The following is a 24,121-nucleotide window of genomic DNA, read 5'->3' as shown; positions in this document are numbered from 1 at the left end:
CCTTTAATCTTCTCAGTTGTTTGTGTATGTCAGTATTGCAAACACTTCAATTTATCTCCGGTCTCTTCCAACAAAACGTTTGTGGCTACATCTCAAAAATTTAAGCCAACTGCCAAGCACACAAATTTGAGTCTTTGTTCACACTTCTGTTTATGCTTCTGTGTCTTTCATCACCTCTGTGCCATTACCTTGGTAGAAACCTGTCTTCATTCATCTGTCTATGACCCCTCAGAAAGATCTCTACGACTTTATCTGAGATGCAGCCTCCAATTTCCCCACAAAAAGCCACAGGTGGAGGAGGAAGCTTGACTGCATCTCCTTGTCTTACCTTGTTGCATCAAGTGTTCCATTTCTATAGCCTCCTTTTTCATTTATTCCATTGCTCTTCTTAACATTCCCTCCCCTGCCACAGCCATCAACATGCCAGTCTGAGTCCTCTGTATCTGTTTTTCCTGCATTCCCTGTTCCTTGGTCAACTGTTCATTTTCATACATCATCTTCTAAAAATCATTTTCTGGGTATAAATTTCTTTCCTTTGTGGCCCTCACTTTCTCAAAAACTCTTCTCTACTGCTCTATTCCTCTGCCTTCATCACCCCTTCATTTCCTTTTTTTCTTTTCCTGAAAACCTTACCTTCCTCACCTTTGCCTCAGTATATTACTTTTCCCTCCTTGTACTGCTAGTTTTGTTACTTCTTCACTTAGCATCCACAGAATGGGATAGAGGTATAAATACACACTCCAATTATTTAGGGGAAAGAAGTGAAAAGAGGACATCTGTGAGAATCAACCAACAAAGGTGGCATCTCATTAAGGTTTAACAAAGTTTAGTTTAGATGGCTTTATAAAAGTCCCCACATGAATGAGTGTACTGCCCATTCACAGGCAATCATCTTCACTTCAAACACTCCTCCTTCTTCCTTTGCTAACTGTGAAGAAACATTTGGAGAAGTAATGTGCTTTTAAGAGCGAGGGAGTAACACCATTTACCCAGAATTACACCCATCTGCTCTGTGAGCAGCCCTGCTAGTTGCTGAAGGACAGATTGCTTCACAAGTACTACCTGCCCACTATGAGGAGCTACCTGGATATCTACTGAGTAGTTAACAGTGCTGTAACATTTCTTGATAAGTGGATAGACCACTTTCCTATAACAGCTATGCATATTGCTAAGCAACATTGGACAAGTGATGGATTAAGCTTAATTCTGTAAAGCCAAGGATTAAATACAGGCTGTATTGCTTTCGGATGCTGTTATGAGAGTGAAGAAGTGTCAGTTGCTAATATCTGATTCAAGTTTTGAATCTTACACTGGGAGAACACATCAGATTTCCATCTCCAGGTCCTTACTTACATATTAGTAAAATCAAATTTCTCTCAGGATATTTGATTGCTTGATAGAATTAAACAGCCAAATGCTACCCGTACTGCAATCACGGGACCCAGTTCTCCAGCAACCTTCTGTCTCTAGGGCATTGCATGAGTAGCAGAAACCAGATCCATGGTGTCTCAGTCACCCACACACATCTTTGCCTTCTTGAGAAGACACTTAGAGCAAATTAAGCCACCAGGTCACTCATCTCTTCCCTGCCCTAAAAAATGCCATCAGAACTCTGTCTGAAGCATCCAAGTCCACGTAGGAAAACCCTGCTACATCCTGCACATGCTGCCAATTCAATAAGGTGAAGCTATTTTTCAGGGGAATGCCAAACAAAGAGTGAGGCACCAACAGACCTGCTTACACAGTGGGGTTCTTAACCTGTTTCTCATGATAACACAGGCACTCTGTCTCCCTGATCAAAGTGCCTCTTCAATTAACTCACAGCCTGACTCAGCCAGTTTTCCTTGCTATACCATCTTAAACCATCTCTTTCAAAAGCCCCTAATGGCTGCATGGGCATTTTTAGCCAGTCAAAAGCATCAGCCCGCAGTTGACACCAGAGGGTAACAGACAACTGATGAGGACTGGGACTGCAGAACAGTGCCTCCCCAGCAGTGCCATCACACACTGGCTGCTACATCTCAGCATGTCCAACTCTGCCTATTCTCTGCAAGAAGAGAATATTAGAGACTACCTCATGAGTTTTTATGCAGGATTATGGACCAAGGAAATAGTCATCTATGTGCAAAGAATGAAGCTTATGAATTAAAATATTACAATGATTTAATCAATAACATTTATTCTGAAGAGATGTTATAACAAGCAGTTACATATAGTTAGGCAAAACATATGAATATGTTTCTTATTATACAGGAGCTGCAATTCCATAAGTGCCACAATTCATGACTACGCTCACTGGCATGACTACTTCAAAGGCATTACACACAATCACACATGCATTAAGTATTAAACGGCTCTTTTGAGATCAAATATAGCTAGACAGTTTGCATACAGAACTGTAGGAACTGTATATGCAAATCAAGAACATAATTGCACTAACGATTACGGATCCAAGCTCAGCTGTTTAAAAGCTGGACCTAAACGTAGCTCAAGCTCGAATGTTCTTTGTTAGTTCAGCTGAGATAACACTATGTAAATTTACTTGGATTAGGGACAAATGCTACTTTTAGATGCACGTCCATGTTTTCCACTGGTTTCAGTGGGAGTTTTTAGCAAAGCTGAGAATGGGGATTTATCCTATAGAAAGCAGAACCTTTTGGATACTTGCTCCAATGGACCAAGTTCTGATGTGACATGAGCTTCTGCAATTCTCACTCACAACTGTTCACACTCCCTGAAAAAAAGCATGTTCATTATAAAGTCACTTATGAACTTCTACATCACCAGTGATGTAGAATCCTAGTCTTGCATCTTAAACACAGAAATTCATGCCAATTTCCTTCCAATAATGTCTATCACACCTAAAACAATCTGAAAATGTGACACCTGAGAATCCAATCAGCTCCTTTCATAGACCAACACTTAATGTGAAAGCAGCAGCTATAGCAAAATAAAGGGTGGGGGTTTTTTTAGGGCTTGGTAGCAGCCTTGACTTGGACAAAACAAACTGAAATTTGTGACTCCATCTGGAATCCTGCTGACAACTTATCTAATGAGGACTGGAATCACTAAGGAAAAGAAACGCTGCAGTTCTTGCTCTGGCCAAAGGGATGATATGCTGCTTTTGCAGCCACTAAAATGGTACCTTGCTGCTTTGACTGCCAGGTAACAATCACCTCTGATGTTCCCTTTGCCAGTTCACAGATCTAAAGAGGAGCCGCCTGCAGGTTCAGTCAAGCCAGCCAAGCTTTACTAGGCTGAAAAAAGCGAGAATGAATCATGAATCTAATGGGAGGATGATAGAAATTAAAAAATAATAATTAAAAAAAAATAGAGAATTAAAAAACAAAACAAAACACGATAGAAGAGTACTTTAAAAAAGAGGTGAAAAAAGGAAATCTGGAGAGGTAAATGAATAACTGAAAAAGAGATGAGCAGAAGCAAAGAACAAAGGGGGATGAAAAGATCAAGAAGAACTACAGTGAAATAGATGAAAAACAGCAAAGGAAGCAAGTGGAGCTTGGAAAAGGGATTTCACAGGGAGTAAGAAGTAAGGAGGTTTAAGGACAGAAGAGAATGAGTACAGTGGCCTTCGGGATTCCAGTATCCCCATCTTTTCTGTTGTTTTTTTTTTTAAACTCATTTTCAGTAACTTCCTTTTGTCCACGTCTTGCATCTTCCCAGCAAAATGTGAGTTCATTGGTTTCTTCGAATCCTGGCTCCTTATTTCTGATGAAAAAACAGAATCAATGTAGTAACATTTTTAATTACACTAAGGACCTCAATGGGGAGCTGACTGTCATGAATGAATGTCCTCAGTCACTTTCCCACATCTTTAACACATTTGTGCAAACTCTGGTTTGCACACAAATGTCAGAATTTGTTAGCATAAATGCTAAGAGATAGGAGCAGACTGGACTTGCATATGCAGAAGATGTAAAGTTCAATTCAGCAAGCATATACTCAGAAGCTTTGTCCTCGGGCGTTTTAATGCAGCTTCATCCTACACTCACTCTCTGTGGGAAAGCCACCTAGAGAGATATTTCATCTTCCGCACCCAAGAAGTGCATTGCTGAAGTATGCAGGGGAGTATGCAGAGGGCCTTAATGTCCCATAGAGTTTACGAATAACTAGTTAGTATCATAAAAATCCCTTTAAGCAGATCTCACCGCTAACTTCCGTCAGCCACAGAAGCACTGCTTGCTTTCTCCTAAACCTACCTCCACACGGGGCTGTCAGTGCAGCATCTCATGTAACATTTATGCTGCCAGTAGTCCAAGACACCCACACACAGCCCCACTGGAGCACACAGCCTTGCTGTCAGTCATGCAGTTTCAGCCCTTCTTGGACCCTCAGTCTGACGGTGATGCTAAAGAATTGTTCACCTCATTTTCCTCTTTCCTCCTTTCCTATTTCTCCTCTTCCCAAGAAGGGCAACCAGATGTCAGAAAAAAAGATGATAGGTAGATAGGTAGATAGGTAGATAGATAGATAGATAGATAGATAGATAGATAGATAGATAGATAGATAGATAGATAGATAGATAGAGGTTGCATCCTCGGCCACCAAAGCATTACTCAGAAAATCCACATATCTCCATCTTATGCGCATGATTCTGGGACACTCTGTGGCTCTTCAGTAGCTGGCCTTGTTGAAAAGAAATCAATACGAAACCAGACTGAGCCACACACACCAGAGATTTAACCTTCTGTAATGATCTCTAAATGAGGCTTGTAACTATGATTGATTCACTGTGGGAAGCACAAAAGCCAACAGGTTCAACATATCCAATACAAATCTCAAACTCCTCAGTTTTATGTTCACAAAGAGATTCTTCAGCAGAGGATAAGAAAAATCAGACATTTTTGCCATACTGAATAAATACATTCCAGTAAATACTCAATTCACGTGCAAAACTGCACAATATGAGAAGGTTCCTATAGCAAAGGAGGACGAGAAAAGGTTTAAGCTGACTTATATATTTATTAGTTAGCAGCATAATACTTGAATCGTCCTCAGCACAGAAGCTTTCTTTTTAAATTGTATTTTAACCTACTTAGCTATATCTGGAGCCATTTGTTCTCCTTTGATAAACTTCATTTTTGCCTTTCTGCCTATTTTCCAGCAAGCTGTTGCATATTTCTTCTGGGAAGAAGAAATTGCATTAGCAAGTCTTGCTGTTGTTTTAAAAGACGAATGCATCTCTTGCCCCTCTCAGATCACTTATGAAGATATTAGTGAAAAAAAGTGGCACCCAACACTGACCCTGCAGAACCCCATTAACATTTTTGCTATGACTAGACATGGTGCTATTAACATCACTACTCATTGAGAATAACCTGTCACTTTCCCCAAGCCAAGTTTATCCTATTACACATAGTGTTCTGATGCTACTGCCATTGAGGATTGTGTGTTTGGTCCCATTTTGTTGGCAGTGAATTTTTTTGAGAAGGGGGCACACAAAGAGGGCACACTTTTCAAGGCACTAAAAAAAAGTACAGGTCCGCAAACCATCACTGAACAACAGTTAACTAAGCCATTAGTCATCTGATGGAGAAGCTGAAACATACAGAAAAGCTGAGATACTGACATACTAAACCAGATGTGTCTTTGAAACAGGTAACAGCAGACACCCGTAATCAGCTTAACAGACAGTTCTGGACAAGTGACGGTTCTAAAAGGTGCATTAAAAGAACATTTATTGCCTGTATTCTTAACAATTTAGAGACATTATTCAAAATTAGTATGAGTAACAAAATGTGAATAAGGTCACTGCTGCAGTAGGCTTAATGTTTCTGCTTTCTGCTCTTATGCTATGAAGCATTTGTAACTGAAAACACTATTTGTGACAGCAAATGCAGTTGTTTTTCATCTTCTGCAAGTTTAGCAGAATACACACCATCTCCTTTTCCAGTTTTCTCCATATGCAGCATTTGAAGCTCTGAAGCATTCCCATTTCACTTAAAAATCCTTTTTAAAGACTTAAGTATTGAGAATGCAAAATCAAGAGCTACAGAGAGTAAATACAAAAGCATTTGCAATTGAAAAAGTTGAGACAGGAAATTATTTCAAGCATATAAGGACATTATAAGGCAGCATCAACATCAAAACAAACAACAAAGACAGAAAGAAATACAAAACTACCGTTACCTTGAATTCCTTTTCAATGTTAGCCAATTTGGCAAGCTCATTGCTGAGTTCCAGAGCAGTGAGCACAGGATCTTCACTGGAGAGGGACAGGTAAGCTGGACTGGCCAGTCCTTTGTAGGCATTTATTCTTGACCTGGAGTGACTGAAAGAATCATGCTTTTGCTTCTCTGTACAGTCATTACATTTGCAGAAATAATCATGAGGCCTTTCTATCCTTGCTCCTTTCATCAACAGCATGTGCACGACTTCGTATTTTTGGCAGTGAGCAGCTAAAATGATGGGAGTGATATCTGGAGAAAAGCGGGTGCCGTCTTCGTCATAGGAATAAAAATCATCATCCTGGAGCTCCTGCTCACAAGGGCTCAGAGTCAGTCGCTTATTTACTGAAAACCCAGGATGATTTAAAATTGCTTCCACTATCCTAATGTAGCCCTTGCTGATTGCGAGCAGCAGGGCATCTCCAATCCGTGCCAAGTTCTCTTTTTTTAACAGAAGTTCTGTCACTTCCAAATGTTCGTTCCCTACAGCAAGCTGCAAGGCGTTTTGGCCCATGTAGTCAACACAGTTGACATTCAGTGTTTTTGACTCCTCCAGCATTTTGCGCACCACAGGTATGTTCCCATACTCTGCTGCATCTAGAAAGCGCTCTTCCTCAGCAGTTAGACTAGTGCCTCTGTTGTTGAACATGAATGCTGGGCCTCTAATGGCCTGACGCCTTCCCTTTTCCCTCATCATAGTCATACGCCTCAGAGACGGACTTTCTTCAATGTACCTAATGGGGAGAAAAGTAAAAAAGTAACAAAATTTCAGTCTTGGTTAGCTGTAGTTTCAGGCTCTACTGCGGCCACAAAAATGAGCACTTACCTCATTTTGCCCCCTGCCATTTGCCCATCCATTAACTAGAAGCATTCTTTCATAGTATCTGCCCTTATAGCGGGCAGCACAAAGAACACTTTCCTTCACCTTTGATTTATGCCAAGTATGATACAATATGTGTAAATATTGCCTCCTTTCAACCATCAGATTGAGTCCCCGTGGTGGATGGCATTTAATTGCTATCAAAAGTGCAACTTAATATTGTAGATGTGTTTTCATTCTGTATATAACAGTGTGCTAAGAGGGATTCATGAAGAGAAGCGACATCTGATATTAAGGGGAACAAAATCTTGACCATGCCAACAAAACAGAAAGAGCCTCTGGAATTAAACATGTGAGTGTCTCATAAACTACATACAGTATACAGTGAAGCCTGATCTCATGCCTATTAGTGCTTACTACAAGGAACAGCAACAGAATTTGGAAGGGTCCACTCACAAGTGAATCTAGTCACATTAGACGTCTTTGAAAAACACCAGTGCATACGTGTTCAGCAGACTTTCTGGATACTAGTAGCTAAACTACTCACACATTCCTGACAACAGACATGATGCAGTCTAGACTGGGATGAGCTCTTCTGCAACTGGAGTTCTGCAGTGCTGTGAGCTATGTTGGGCCTACCTCTACTACACAGCTGCCATTGCAGGAACTGAAAGGAAAAAGCTGTCTGATGTCACTGAGTGCTCATTAAAAAAAACAAAACAAAACACATGCATTCTTGTAATAAGAGCAAAACAATATAAAAGCTGAAGATTTAATTAATGAAAAATGGGATGGCAGACACATGGTGAAGAAGAAACAAGTGTAGGGAGGACAAGATTGTATGGGAATGGAAACAGGGAACTAACTGGGGAAGCCTTGAAGTCCCTGCAACACTGGCTGCAAAAGCAGAAAGAGGGAGAAATGAGAAGAGCACAGGAGAAAAGAATGGATGAACTAACTAACTGAAGAAACACAAACTGGAATTATGAGCTGGTAAAGTAAATCCTCAGCATCTCCATTCCTCATCTATTGAAAAAACAATTGCCTCCATTTTTACAGGAACACTGTGCAAATTAATTCATTCATCTCACTGAAAAATTCAGACATGAGAATAAACAGCCACAGAGGAAATTAATCCATCTATCCTCAGTGCAAAAGCCAAGTAAAGTGCACCTGAAGAGACGGAGGGCAAAGCAAAATAGATAGAGGTCCTTTTTAAGCAAACCCTGTCAGTTTGCAACAAAACAGAACCAAGAGAAGAAATGGCACCCACACCTTGGGCACTATGACCACCATTCAGGGGAATGCAGTGGAAACTGCAGGGCAGCTCCAAAAGTTACAAATCCTAAATGCTGCAGGACCAAATCCACAATGTGAGCAACCTTCCCTTATATGTGGTCTTTTATTTGTGTGTGTGACCTTTTAGCAAAGAGCTCAGCTACACTGCTACTACACAACATGTAATGGGGAAATCCAGGGATGTCAACCATATATTGCCATGTCAGCCCTACAGGTTTTCACTGGGCAGACCTAATCCTATTCAGATTACAAGAATATGCCTGGGTTTCCAGCTGTCTGCATCAGTTGTAATAAATTTAGCAGAACATTAAATCTTACTTTATCAAAGCTACAAGCACTGTAAAAGCCGGTTTGCACACAGGCTAGCACAGATGGGAAGTTTCATTGGAGTGAAAGTGACTGAGTGAAGTGACTCATTACCAAAGGCAGGTCCCCGTAGCATCTGAACTCTCTTAAATGAAGTATTTCTGTGCTGCTAGAAGTGACCTGGGTGGCACTGGAGCATTGATTATGCTGTTTGGTGCTTACTTTTTAGAAAAATGTCCCAAAGCTGCTTTGCTTCACGTATCACATCCATTCTTTTTCACTCCCTTACCACCTTCCTTCTACCTATGAAAATGTTTGTGTAGGAGATGGAATTTGCAACTGCATTAACCACAGGGGTTGATTTACTATCTAAAGTTTATGCATTTTTCATGCTTGGAAGTACTGAGATATGATGACTTTGGCCCAGAGCACACGTGGTGAACAGCCACATTACTCCCCAAATAATCAGACATAAAACAAGAAATACTGCCATCTCATTGTTACCTTCTAAATAAGATAACCAGATCTTATTGTCTGCTGCACTAATAGGCTTCTGTTCCTCTTCCACATCTTAAAACATACAGGTACAGAAATGTAATTGTTTGCTGTAATAGTATAAAGAAATAAAAAGATCAAGTACACCATAATGAAAGACAGAACAGATTGACTCTTGGTTGAACAAGACTCTAAACATTCACCTTGAATCTCATTTATCTTTTTATGAAATACATAACACATTTTCCCCCATATATACAGGGTAATTTTTCAGTATAATTTGAAATATGTCACTTTTATTTTCTGTTTTATCTATTTGCTTCAAAACACAGTGTGTGACTGAGGTGACTCATCTGACTTCTGTAAAAAGAGATATATCATTCCAAAGGTGTTAGACTAGAATGTCCATACTCAATAAGGAAAATTTCCTTCACTATAAATCTTGTTACAGAAATGATGTATTTGAAGTGACTGCAACATCTTCTCTAAACAAAGATAGAGGTTGCTTGGTATTTTCATGACTAAAATATTGTCAAGGCCTTCTGAAAAGAACAAGGAGCAAAAACTCTTGTAGTTTGTTGACATTGTGGTGCTCAGTCAGGGTCACCTGTACCTCCCTGCTCTCGTCCTCCCCTCATCATGCAGCAAGGCCCTGAAGGCTGAGCAGCTCCAGTCAGTGCACTGTAAGCAGGAAGGGTTGAGTACAAGGCCACTATTCCAGCCTCTGCTCCCCTTTTCCTCTAACTAAGATGCTTAAACTATCCCAAACCATCAAGAAAATGGTCTACATGGCTCAAAACAAACAAAAAAATTATTTAACAGTTTTTGGTAAAATTTATATGCCATATTTGTCAACTTAGGTAACCAAAACAATCTCAAGTCCTATCTCAAAACACAGAATCATAGAATGGTTTGCACTGGAAGGGACTTTTAACATCATCTAGTTCCAACCCGCTGCTATAGGCAGAGACACCTCCCACTAGACCAAGTTGCTCAAAGCCTCATCCAGGGGCTCCGGGGTGGGGGCATTAGCAGCCTCTCTGGGCAACCTGTTCCAGTGTCTTGCCACTCTCACAGTAAAGAATATATTCTAGTCTGAATCCACCCTCTTCCAGTGTAAAACCACTTCCCCTCATCCTGTCACTCCATTTCCTGATAAAAAGTCAACCCACAAAGCTTTCCTGTAGGCCTCCTTCTGGTACTGGAATGCTGCTATCAGGTCTCCTTGGAGCCTTCTCTTCTCCAGGATGAAGAGCCCCAGCTCACACAGCCTGTCCTCATGGGGGAGGTGCTCCAGCCCTCTGATCATCATTGGACTGCCTTGAAAACGTGACTAAAATAAATGCTCATGCTCTGTTTTTTAGAGCATTAAAGTTCATCTTCTCATCCTTGGCCCCATAAGGAGGTGACAACCTATATTAACAGAGGGAAGAAGAGATGGAAATTATGATGTTCTTCTTCACTTCAGTTCCCAATAGTCAAAAAAATAAAAATAAAAATAATTTAAAAAAAAATTAAAAAGAGAACCTATAGAATATAAGGAAAAAAAAAAACCACAGAAAAATGTTGAATTACTACATATTAATTCTGCATCAGTGATGCACCACAATACAGTGTTGCGTGAAGCTGAGCTCCTCCATCATTCTGCACCAGTACTGTTCACATTTCACAGCAGGAAAAAGGTGAAGGAGCTGATAAAGCCTCTGTGCTCAGCGCAAATAAGGATGGTACTGGAGAAGAGCAGTCACTTTAACTGCAATAGCCCAAGTCTCACCCCATCAGGACATGTTTCTCTGGCCATAAAAACACTCAGAAGCAGCTGCTTTGAGAAAACATTTAAGATACAAGTCTGACTCTCATACGCATGCTAAAAAACATATTCCTTTCCCCATTAAGCAAGCAATGCCCTTGTCTGTCTCTTGGGTCCTACATGCATCACATACGCTATGACCTTATACTACACTGCAGTGCTGCCTGTCACAGGAGAGTATTCTTGAAATTGACTTTACTTCCCTTGGGCAGAATTATTCCTAAGTACAATACTAGAAACTTCAGCAAAGCAACAGCTCCTCAGGACCAGAGTATGCACTACGATTCCTCCGCTTCTACCATGGATTACTTCAACCCGCTGTGCTAACCTCTGCTAAATCTATTCATCTATTCTGCCTTTCAAAGTTATGGAAGAAGGACAGAAATATGGGACGATGCATTTGAGAGGACCTGTAATCATGTTTCCAAGACTTTATTTTAATATTTATTTCTGTAAATTACGTATGAAATAAAACTAGAGAGGAGTTGAAAAAAAGAAGTTTCATTCTCAGCCTCTGTAGCCTTGAGCTACAGAGTAATTGTACAACTTTCATACTGAAGAATAAGCAGTTACTCTTCCTGAACTATTAATTGCAATGAAGGATGGCACCCACAGCTTACAAGCACCCCACTAATAAACTGCAGTACATGAGCAGCCTTGAACCTATTGCAGCCATGAAACGCAGCCCTGTGATTGCAGGCAGATCAGACAAGTACATCACAGAGCAGCAATGCACCCACCTCCACAGGCAGCCACAGTATTGAATGCCACCCAGCACTCACACACTGTGCCTACAGTGCTGCCACAAGTAACCTCCAAGGTCCTGCTCTGAAATCACAGAACGACACATTGTCTTACACCCAGAATGTGCACAGACACACACATATGTACACACAGCATTTTAGCCCGTGACTCCTGAGGTCTCTTAAACAGAGCAAACTCAAACATTTGCTTTGTCCCCATTGCAGGCAGGGCTGCACAGTGTTGGACAGGCAATTCTCACCCGACCTCTCTCAAGCAAACTCTCTGCTAGCTCTCCAACCTCAGTTATGGGCATGGGCCAAAAGAGGCCACTGTTAAATGCCTGCTTTGTTTTTCCCCCCAGAAGAAATGGTGTAAAGTGCATGTATGTGCATACTGCATTTTGAGGAAGTCTGCATGTATTTCACACAATGTAGGAATCTGCACCAAAGCTAAAATGTATGAAATGACAGCTTCCTTCTCCCTTCTGGAGAGCCAAGGCAGTAGCTCACATCAGATGGAGACAGATTCAGCCCAACACAGAACATAAATCAGGCCAGCTGCAAGATCTGACCCCGGTCTGTGCTCTCCCACTGCTCTGAAATGACATAATCCATCATCCAAAATGCCCTCATGTCAGCTCACAGAAGTTCTGGCACGGAGCTGGAAAGAACTCCAGTCAAAAAAGGAGCAAAACACCACGAGGCATCAGGAGGAGGTATATACACACTTAGTTTGTTCGTTCCCACCTCCTAAAAATCCCCAAAACTACGCAGAGCTGTTCCCTACCACTGCTCATCACTAACACTTCCAAATGAAAGACCACCTGTCTGAACCCCAGTGGAAATAAGAGCACTACGTTTTAATGAGAGGATCATATTGGTGCACACAGAGAAAAAGACAAGGGTTCTCATCAGGGGAGAACCAAGATCATAAAGCTGCAGCAACACAGGATTGTAAAGCTGCTTTCACATTGCCTTTCATTTCACTTTTCTCTTGCAGTTTAGATCATGAATCCTTTTCGCCAAGGATCTTCTTGATCACTGCATGCAAACCAAAGCACATCCACCTGAGTACATTATGAACAATCTGATGCTCACTCATCCCATTCACAGATGCTACAGTTTTAGGCTCCAGCAAGAACCACAAAGTGTTACTCCAGAAGAGCCCACTGTGTATGAACATGGACATACCACAGGTAAAATGGCAGCCCCGATGCCATGCCAGTTCAAAGGGCTTCCAAAGGACCAAAAGCTTATTGCTGTGTAAACTGAACTCAACTTTAACCCAAGTTGGCATAACATCAGTTTGCTACAGAAAGGAATTCCAAGGACAGGAAACAGAAGAGCTACCAAATAACAACTCCTCTGCCCAGCTTGTGCTGTCTAAAAAGTGAATGTGTGAGCCTGAACTAATCTTCCCGGCTCTTTCTGTGGGGAATGAGGAGAGATGAGCACCTCAAGAAGACTGATGACCGAGGCTGGCGAGCCCACTGCCACATCCTCTCATCTCATTGACTGCAGTCAGAGCTCAGGCAAATGACTTCAGCACGAGTTTCAGGCTGCTCAACAGCAGTGAACAATCCCTTCACTTAGAGGCTGGATTGCTGAGTACAAAATGTTTGCAAAGAATTTCTGCGCCAGGATGGCAGTGTGATTAAAACAGGGCTCAGGCTCTTATTTGTGATTAAAACAGGGCTTAGACTGAGATCATTACTCCTGTATTTCACTGTTGTCTCTGGGGTGATTTTATTCAAGGTTTTTTCTATAAATGCTGAATGTGTTAACTTCAAACTCAATGCTTTTGTCATTTAGTCAACAAGATACTTAATGATCAAATATTGCCTTGAAAGTATCAGATGCTCAAGAAATACTCAAGGAGAGTGTTACACATGGAGTGATGTTACAGACGTGACATATTCAGTCAATCAGAGAAATGAAAGTTCACGTTCCTATCAGTAAAACTGCACTTATTTATCCTGCAGCAAATACTGCCCAGGGCTGGGACTCAGAGACCTGACGGAGCCTTTAAAAACAAGGAACAGAAACTGTCCAAGACAAACGGAGGAGCAGGACCTCACACACCGATGTTCCCAGTGCAGGTGCTTCAGCTCTCTGCCAGTGGCCGCCTTTAAGCAGCACTCTGAGGGCTCTGAAGATACAAAGGGAAAAAAGGGGCACACCAGGCTCAGCGAGCCTTACTTAAATCGATGACTGGGTTTTCACGGCACCTACAGCAGCAGGCAGGGAGCGACACAACACACAAATCTCACCAGACACGCTGTCTACGAGCTGATTTCTTTCTCAAAACCGCTACCGAGCAACTAATAAAGTTTAGCGAAGATCTCGGATCTCGGCCGCGCATCGCACCAAGCGGACACACCAGGCCGCCCGGCGCGGCGGGGCCGCCAGGGGGCGCGGGGGGATGCGGGGCCCCGGCTTTACCCCGCATCCCTGCGGCGCACAGCGCGAAGGGTCCCGGCGGCAGCTCCCGTCCGCACCGGCTTTACCCCGCCTCTCCCTCCGGCCGGCCCCAGCGGCAGAACGACGGCCGGACGAGCGGCGCGCCGTGCTCAGCCCCTCCGAGCCCTGCCCCGCACCTGAGCTCGGCTCGACGGGACGGAGGCCGCCCGGCGCCCGGCTGCTGTTGCCCGCCCCGCCGCCCGCCCGGGGAAGTTGGCGGCCCCCGGGCCCGACTTACATGGTGCTGGCGAAGGGCGGCGGCGGGTAGTAGCCGTAGGGCTCCCGGAGGGTTTTCACGGCGCGCAGGGGCGGCGGCGGGGGCTCCAGCCCACCGTTCACGCCTCTCCAGCCGCGGCGCCGGCGCTGCCGCTCTTCTTCCTCTGCCTCCTCCTCCTCCTCCTGCTGCTGTTGCTGCTGCGGGGGGAAGGTCACTCTCCCCTGCTCCTTGCTCTTCCGGCTCTTGCTGGACATGGTCGGGGTCTCCTCCGGCGGCGGCCGCTGCCGCTGCTCCCGGCCGACCTCGTCGGGCAGCGTGCGAGGCGAAGAAGGAGGCGGGAGGAGGAGGAGGACGCGGGCAGCGCTGCCCGGCCGGGCACGGAGCGCCCGGAGGGAACGGCAGCCGCACCGCGATCTCCCTGCCGCCCCTCCGCCCTCTCCGCCCGCCGCCTGTCAGCGAGGCGGCCCGACAGCGGGAGCCGGGGAACGGCGGCGAGCGGGGAGGAGAGCGAGAGACGGGGCTCCCGGCGGCGGCTCTGCCCCTCGCCTCTCCTTGTCATTATCCCTCACTAGAGCAGCATCGCGGCTGAGCGGAGCGGGGCGACCGCCTGCCGCCGCGGGCACCCCGCCGAGGAGGAGCCGCCGCTCCCACCTGCCGGCATCGGGACCGCCTCCGCCCGGCGGCCGCCTCGGCTCTGGGGAAGAGAAAGGGGGAGGGTGGGGGCATGGAAAAGAAAGGCAGGGGGTGGGCGGGGAAGCCAACCGCCTCCTGCTTGCGCACCTCAGAAGGGCGCGGGGTCGATCGCCGTGGGTGCGGGGTTTTGGAGGGCAGCGCCCGGCCTGTGGGGCACGGCACGGAGTGAGGCGTATCGCAGCCACGGGGAGCTCACGCGAGGTGTTCAGAAACAGTTTCCCTCTGCACCGGGAGCAGTTTGATCAACATCTCTAAGTGAAAAAATATATATATCTACTTTTAAAAGCGTATTTTGAGTGGCTTACCAGGGATGAAGGCATCCAGGTTCCCAGAGGATTCCAGGTGTCGCTACCTGAGAACGGCTGGTTTAATGCTGCGTGGTGTCGAGCTAAAAGCAGTGGGAGGATGTTGAGACGCCTATCGCATGCAGTCAGAAGTAATTATACTCTATAGATACCAGCCACAACGGTTCCTGCTGTACAGAGATGCGTTCCAGCTTCTTGTGCTGGGAGTTTTTTTAGTGTGGTAGGGAAAATATTCCATCACAAAACCGCAGCCGGAACAAAACAAAGGCAGAGTGTGTTGTTACACGCGGAATATGCAGAACAGTAGGTATGTGGGGACTGTGTGTTGGTTTACTTGTGCAATACATCTATTCCTTTGTCTACATCCAACTGAGATGATGTTTTCCTCTAGCTTTAAACTTTTCCTAAGCATTATGTGGCCAATCTGTATTCCAAAACTTGGATCCTACTGCAACTGAAATTTGTGAAGTGCTCCAATTGCTGCAGAGTAAGTGGGCTCTGACTCCTAATACAACTGCTCAGATAGAGCTCTCACTGCTGAGCCAGCAGCGTGGGCTGGCCATACAAGGTGCTCGTTACCTCATGCCTTTGGTGTCAGCCAAGCTTCTGCCTCTAATTTTTCCATACATCCAAGATTTGTACTGATGAAGCATGGGGAAAGGGGGAAAAAAAGAACCAAGAGATTCACAGAGATAAATGACTCTGCTGCAGCTTTGAAGGGCTGTTTGTGTCTGTTTTGTCTACATCTTGAACTATTTAGGAAGGTGCTTTCTTGTGCCTTTTGTCACTTGAAAATCCCATTTAGTTTCAGTGGAATTACATACGTGGTTGAGCAAATTCTGCTTTCTAGGAAGCTGATGGTATGATGCAGCTACTGTAGCTTTGAGATGCTCCGGGTTTCTCATTTAGAACAATCTTGGTGTCCACCATAACTATATATATTATAACAGTATTAAATGTTTTAAAGCATAAGCATGCAGCAATCCATTTGCATCAAAATTTGTATTCTGGAAGGGCCCCTTCAGCTTTAAAATAAATAAATAAATAAATAAATAGTGCCCATATTGTATTTCATTTCACACACACAAAAAGAAATCCTCTGTTATCACAGTGGGTTGCGTGAATGGGCTTTCATTTGCCTCCAGAATTTCCCCTAAGATCAAAATGTAAAAGTAGAGCTGAAAGTAGATGAGGAATGCTTGCTTGCCAAATGTACTCTTAAAGCAAGGCCTCCACATTATCACAGCTTGTTTTCTTTTGAGAAATGAATAAAAGGGTTATTTAATATTGGTTCTTAGCTGTAAGAAAAGCACATTCCTGCTTCCTATGTTGTTCTTGGTATTGCTGATTTGTATTAGGTGTTCTATGGGCTTTAGTTTTTCATGATATGAGTGTTATCTAAATAGAAATCAGTTTGCTGTTTCTGCAGTCATGGTTAGTGACTACAATCTATTCCCTTATCCAAGCCACTAAGAAACTGTTCTTGGAAGTGCGGAACCCATCTTGATACATCCCTCCATTTTAAGAGCTAATTGGCCGATAACTCTCTAAGCAATTACAATCCTATTTATTAGAGTATATATTTCATCTCATAGAACTTACACCTGAACTTTGTCCATAGTTTGCTTTTGAGAATGTTGTGTGAGACAGTGGCATTAAAAAGTGGCATTTTTGTCTTGATTCTGAAGGAAAAGGACCAACCAAATAGTCTCATCATAGTGTTCCAAAGCTACCAAGCAGATATATAATTCTATGTTCCTGAAGTGCCTTTAGATGAAATGCTCTTCTTCACCCTGCCCATCCTGCTTTATTTGCTGTCTGGACACTTTTGGCCAGCACTTCCTTGCATGTGAGCTCTCCAGCCCAGTGACAGTGGAGAAGGTTTGGTTGGTTGGTTGGTTGGTTGTTGTTGCATGCACATAATGCATTTCAAACAGAAACATGTAAGAAAACAATCTCAGTCATCATACACACATGGTCTAAAATAGCAGGCTGCTACCAGAACACAGTATCAGAACAAGGATGTGAGAATCCTTGCTTAGGCTTCAACCATTGCTGCATCTTTGATGACAGGAATATAAGAACTGTGGTTGAGGCTCCAAAGTGCCAGAGTCAAAGAAATAAAATGCATTTAATGATGTTTTGGAATCACTAGAATGAGCAAAGAATCGGCCAACTCAAACTGCATCTTCAGCTCCAGATGCAGCCAAATCCGAAAAAGGACTTTTTGTTTCATAAATCATTTACACATTTTTGAAAACGTTAATAATTCCAATAGTCCGAATGTTCTGAAGTCTTTGTTCTTTCCCAAAATATTCAATACTGTTAAAGTTTCGGGTAGATGTTAACAGCAAGTGAAGTAGCAGGCGGGCCAGCACAGGGAACCTTGTTCTGTCCAGTGCTTCACCTGTCAGAGACTACAGTCAATGGCTTCCAGACTAGTACATTTTGTGAAAGCTGACCTGAATTTACAGTTTTGGAATGATGACATTTTAATTTAGAAAACTGTTTCCTGGACATTGCTTAGAGAGAAAAGGGGAGGGAAGAAGGGAAGGGAAGGGAAGGGAAGGGAAGGGAAGGGAAGGGAAGGGAAGGGAAGGGAAGGGAAGGGAAGGGAAGGGAAGGGAAGGGAAGGGAAGGGAAGGGAAGGGAAGGGAAGGGAAGGGAAGGGAAGGGAAGGGAAGGGAAGGGAAGGGAAGGGAAGGAGGAAGGGGGGAAGGAAGGGAGGAAGGAAGGAGTGCAATTGTAAGGACAGAGACTGCATGGATAGGCTAGAAATATTCACAGCACATAGTGAAGCACAGCAGACACAATACAATATTACTAGAGGTGCTGTTTGGTAGATTATTCCCCATGCTCCTGTCTGTTTAGGACATTAAATCTGAGTACTAATCCATCAGTATTTCATGTTCCCATGGGACCTGCAGCCAGCATACAACTCCTCAGTCTTTACTTAACCAGGCTGATTTGGTCATGGCAAGTTGGAGTAAGACTGGAGTGGCGTTTTGTTTGTATGGACCGACTGATCTGTGATGGAATTTTTCTGACCTCAAAATTATGAGTAACGTACAACTTTGATTTAAAAATAACTGCTGCAGTATGCGGTATTCTTCAGCTGGAAAGAAGTCATCAAAAATAGCATTTCTAAATTGAAGTAAGGTGTCAACCTACAGTAATAAATTTCCTTGAAATTTATTGTCGAAAACACGAGTTCCGTATTTATCTTTCCTTATGGGTTTCGTTTTGTATGTACCCTGCTTTTTGAGGCTAGGATTGTTGATATTAAGACCTCCTTGTTGAAGTGATGTAGATATAAGAATGAGCAAGGTACAAAGAACTTGTAGCAACAGTTTCCCCTCCAGAATAACCTTTCATGTCGTACAATTATGTCAACTGATTATTTTGGAGCTTTATTAAAAAGTGGGAGTAGATTCTCTCAGGAGACAAAACAGCGGTTTTTATTTGCTTGAAGAGACAAGTAAAGAGAGGCACAGTAAGGCTAGAAATAGAATCCAGGTCGTGCAGTGCGCCCAACCCTTGTCTAACGTGTCTGTGTACTACTTTCATGAAAATTGGGAAGTTGGTGGGAATAGCAACAGTGTAATGAAAGCAAAATTGGCCTTCTTTGCCTCATACTGGGAATTTGCCTACTTGCCAAGAACCCAGTGTTTTCAAGGACATTTAGCTCCTACACCAAGGACTTCTATGAAAGTCTAAACAGGTTAATCAGCATGAGGAGAAAAGGAAGAGTGATGTGATGTCACTGATCTGTAAGCAGATCTCAGCCTCAGAACTAATATTGCGATTTAATGTTTTTAAAGTAGATGAAAAAATACATTCCTGACATTTGAGGCTGTGCTTTCACACACACTGTGCAGCCATTCAGGCCCAGGCGACGTGAGGGGCTGTAAAAATGCTGTCAGATCTCCTGGTGGACACCAGGCCTCAGAGCTGTGCATTACAGTTGTACTTTATGATGTTGTAAAGGCTTCTGAAGTCTCCTGCCAATACAACCATTAGATAGATAGTAGCTACATTTTCAAAGGTCTGCAAAATGGCTGTTTGCACAAAATGCACAATTTTCTTTCTCTCTTTTTACATTAAGTAACAACTGTGTGTTACTTAATACTGATGTATTTGCACTCATTATTTCCATTTTTCTAAGGCAAGATGGATATTTCTTTAAACAAATCCAGTGTGTTTGCACACTGTTGAAGAAGCCCACAGGATTCTGAGCCTAAACCAGCAAAAATTTCTTCCCCTCTTTCTTTCCTATGCATGGAAATTAGAAGTTAATGTCTGTACTTCTATGAAATCAATTCTCTTATCTGTACATTGCCCTGAGAGCTCTACTTACAAACTTAAAAATAGCATACTTCCATGTAAGATTTGCTGTAAGTATGATTTGCTTTTCCTATCATGTTCGTTGTAAGATTTGCTTTACTTACCATGTTTATGTAAGGCTGGATTTTCTTCCTTTAAATTAGTTTCTTTTTCCATTTCATTTAATATTTCCTGAAAATGAAAACGATTGTTACTCTGTCACTAAGTGGATGCTGACAACCTTGTGATGGGCAAAATTTGTGTCACAGAACATCAGCTGAACATGGGGTTCTTTTGGACAGTGTATTTCTTGCAGGATATCTTGAATAACTACTAATGAGATGGAGTATCCTAGCGGATGTATGGAGTGCAGAGCAGCTACTCTGTTAGCAAATTAGCAATGATTTCTGTCCAGTGCAATGAATTAAGTCTGAATATATTCAAACACAATTTGATCTTTCTCTGATTGAAGGGAAGGATTTGAGTCATTGTGGGGGTGAGAACAGGAGAAGCAGGACATATTAAAAATAATAGCAAAAGACAAACAGATCACATAACAAGTACAAACAGGTTGCAATGGTTTTTAGATTCCTGAGAAGGAAAATGTCCTTCATCTTGGTTTCCACCAGTCAAAACTCCTTTGCCTAGGGTGGCTGGCAATATTGTAATGGGAAGACTACCTGACTGTCATAGTTCAGAGCTTAATTCTCCTAAACTGCTTCAGAAAGCTGGGCTGAATGCTGTCTGGTACTGACTACTTGATGTACCTCAAAGCATCAAATTCCTCTGTGTTGATTGCAGACATAATCCTTCCTCCCGTGAGCTGCTGTGGAACAGGAGATAACACTCAGACACTGGTGCTACTTGAGTGACAGCAACTCAGTGGGTCTTCTGAAGCCTCCTAGCTCTTTGAAAATGCAATATATTTTGCCATGAAAAGTAGAAAAACTCCACTGCTGTCAGTAACAGGCGGATGTCCTATTCAATTAGTGCATATTCTGAGGAGGAAGATGGTTGGAAACGTGATAGGAGGGTTAGAGGACCTCAGCAGTGCAGGCCTTCAGCAGGCGCTGTGTACCCCACACAGATGACCAGGTGCTGACACAGACATGGAGCTTTGATTTCACCCCGACGTTCTGTTCTCAGGACTTCACTTGGGAACTTCAGGAATTATCTAGGAAACAAAATCTAGCAAGATGTCAGTTTGTGGTGAGTTCAGATCAGTGGAAATGTTACAGTCACTGTCTTTGGAGCTTGAATTTCCCATTTTGCTTCTCATAGAAACAGTAACCCAAGTTCGATTTTCCCAGCTGAATTCAGCTGGACTGGTACCTCAGACATACCAAGGAGAAAAAGTAGGTCTCAGGAGACTCTCACAGGTCAGGTGACATTCATTTTCAAGGTGCCCCTGTCCTGGTTTTCAGGAGTAAACAGCAAATCCAGTTCCCATTAGAAATGAAGCCAGAGATGCTTGTTCAGCAGCAGAGTGGTAGAATGCAGACTATTTTGCAGTAACGTGTCAGACATAAGAAGTATCTTTCACATAGAAAGCATTTATTTGATTGCAGCAGAGGTATTTCCACCTCCCACAGTATTTTTCACTACACTGACACAGCTCCTGTGTGGAAGCAGCATTCAACAGTGAACTCTATGACTAGGAATACCTCCCTGCAAGACTTCTAGATTCAACTAAAAGGGATATGTAGAGTGCTCAAATTCTTCTTAAAAGAAAGAGGCAAACACTGAAGAACAAACAGAATACTGAGCATTAATATTGGTCTATGAGCAAAGAGTGATACAAATGGTTTCTCTATCAGATGAAATAGCTGTTGATGGAAATGTAGACATCAAAAAAATACGGAGCCTAATAGTATTAGATGCAATTGTGTTTTTAAGTTACATCATAGTCTGTCAAATGGGGGCCCTTTAACTTTGTAACAGTTGAGTCGCTTTCACTTCAAAGTTACTGCTGATTTTGTCCTTGTTGAGCAGTCTGTTTTTGGGTTCAGATTTAGTGCTGAACATAACTTAGGATAATTTGAGCAAACCTTTTAATGAGAGCAAACCTATTATGTTACCTGTTCCATATGACACTCAATAATGATTGTGAATGACCACATGACTGTCTGATGGAAATGGCATCTCAGTCGCACGAGTGACAGAAAGGTGTCTTGGCTTAGCTGCAGCTTCTTCTGGATACTTTGAAATGAGAATGCTTGTATGGTGTACCTATGCATTTTTAAAAGAGGAGGGTAAGAAGAATTGTGAATACAAGCAAACTTCTAAAACAACCAATGAGTGTCCTGTCTGAAACAGTGAGATACATAAGGAAAAGTGAAAAATATTTGAGGAACATGCAATATTTTTGTTCAACCAACTTCAAAGATGACATCATTACAGAACTTCAGTAGATATTGAAATGGGATGAAGGAGCGAAAGCATGAATGTCTGAGCACTTTCTCCCTGTGAAAAGAGTTATTAGTCTGCAGCTCATTAGATGTGAAAGGACTGATGGACACTTTCCTTAACAGTGTCCCCCTGTGGATCTATTACATTCCTCATTGTCTGATTATGCCATGTCAACTCAAAAAACCAGCACTTAGTTTTGAGGAAGCCACAAATGATATCCAGCCAAATGGTGTGAGGTTGCCTTTGAGTTCTACAGGAACTGAAAGATCTCCAAGATACATTAGATTTTAAGCCTGACTCTTCATCCCAGAAGAAAAGCAAGTGAGAAACATTGTGTACCAAGTCACATAATGCTTCCTGTATTCATGTAAGTTTCCTACTTACATTCCTTTACTTTGCCCATCTTTCTTCTCACCCCCCTACTCTACCATCCCCACACAGCAAAGAAACAACTATTAGCCCAGGCATTTACATCTCAGTTCAGCAGCAAAGCCCTGACAGCAAATACCTGTAACTGCCACAAATTCTTTCTGAAACTGCGGGAAGAGATGTCAGGAGACATGCCACCGCACCATTTTGATCAGTCCTCCCTACATTTTACACTGTTTTTCTGGACTGCAATCAAAGTAGTGGTTGTTCTCTTCTGTATTCTCTGCTAACTTTATGTATATTTTATTTTATATTTTATATTTTATTCATATATATTTATTAATATTTTCATCATTTGTCTCCTCTAGCTTTCCCTCCCACTAGTATTTTATTCCTACTTTTTTTGTCTCCCCTGGTCCCTTAGAGTCATCCAGTCCCTCAGATGTTATCTGTCATTCACTGCTGCACACTGAAATAGCCTAGATGAGAAAAGAAAAGCTGGGATTTTATTGGAATTGATGTATCATCTCTTTTCACATGCTTACATTTAAAGATTTTTGGTTCTGCTTTTTAAATGCGTTCCAGTGAATGTGCTATAGAGACTGTTTTCCTCTACTGCAGGGTAATGGAGCAAATCAGCACAAAATGTAGAATATAAACTATGTTGGTTGTACTTTCGTGATGTTCTGATTGGTGCCTGATGTTGTGTTACACCAAGTAACTCTCTAACAGAAATATCTCTGAATGGCTATTTACAAATCATAACTGATTTTTCAACAGAGGTGAATTCGTAAGGATCTGTGAATACACTTGATATGCTTTGCTGCTGAATTGAAGTACAGAAGAAGATGGAGATGTAATGAAAATGAATGTGAGCAACTTCATACCCAAAAGCAATTGACAGTTCAAGAGAAACAGGTTGGATCACAGCATAACCATAGGCTTAAATGTTATTGAAATTGTACATTGGGTCATGCGTATCATTTGATTACTTCAACATTTGTAGCCATATGGGACAAGGCCTTAACATGAAGAATGGAGTGTTTTTTGCACAATGGACTATTCAAATTGAAAAATTGGCCAAGAGCATGATGAGCAATTTGTCTTCCTGTGAAGCACCTTGCATTTGCCAAGCCGAGTGGAGAATATTGGACTTGATGGTTCACTGGCTAAATGTAGCGTGGCAGGTTCTATGTTCCAATTAAAACTGACTGGAGGAAGGCATTGTTCCAAATTCAAATTTGGTATTAAAAGTAAATGTGTGTGTCCTGCTGAACTTCCCTGTATTTAAGTTATAAGATTTATGTTAAAGTGTATTTATTCTGTGTACCCTTGTGGTTTCAGTGCGGCAGTCTGCTTTACAGATGACCTCAGAATAACAATAATTTATTACGGAGACTGAATATGAAGACAAAGAACTCTTCTACAGTCTAAGAGGGAAAAGTTCTGCTGCTGATGAGTTATTTTATCTAAGTTGCATTTCTGATTTGCTTTGCTTGAATAGGGTTGGTCGAAGAGGCTTTCTAAATGGCCATGTTAAAAAAAGCAAGTGGGATCTGAAGGTCTGTGTAACTGAGAAATGCTTCAGTGACATAGAAACTGCTTGTGGGTAATATGAAGGGAGTAGTTTTGGGAAAGTAGAGATACAGTTCAATGATCACCGTCTCCATTATTCAGGAAGTAT

General features: G+C 42.6%; 1 protein-coding gene across 5 annotated transcripts in view; it reads right to left on the bottom strand.

Annotated features, from left to right (window-relative positions):
• The window catches only part of TRPC3 (transient receptor potential cation channel subfamily C member 3), a 35,944-nt gene extending 20,409 nt beyond the window's left edge, over positions 1–15,535 (bottom strand). For 4 of the 5 annotated variants that reach the window (XM_085546898.1, XM_015861910.3, XM_085546897.1 and 1 more), the window contains exons 1-2: positions 14,360–15,235; positions 6,151–6,922 (exon numbers count right to left, since the gene is read on the bottom strand). In XM_085546898.1, the coding sequence (XP_085403024.1) occupies positions 6,151–6,922; positions 14,360–14,592 (1,005 nt within the window). In that variant the 5' untranslated portion in view covers positions 14,593–15,235. Of the gene's footprint in view, positions 1–6,150; positions 6,923–14,359; positions 15,236–15,336 lie in introns of those variants that run through there. The other variant, XM_085546900.1, reaches the window with a different exon arrangement.
• Between the last annotated feature and the right edge of the window lie 8,586 nt (positions 15,536–24,121).

This window comes from Coturnix japonica, chromosome 4 (assembly GCF_054131305.1).
Source record: "Coturnix japonica strain WE chromosome 4, WE-NBRP24, whole genome shotgun sequence".
Lineage (NCBI taxonomy): Eukaryota > Metazoa > Chordata > Aves > Galliformes > Phasianidae > Coturnix > Coturnix japonica.
Note: the sequence above shows the minus strand (reverse complement) of the source record. Positions and strands in the feature narration are given on the sequence as shown.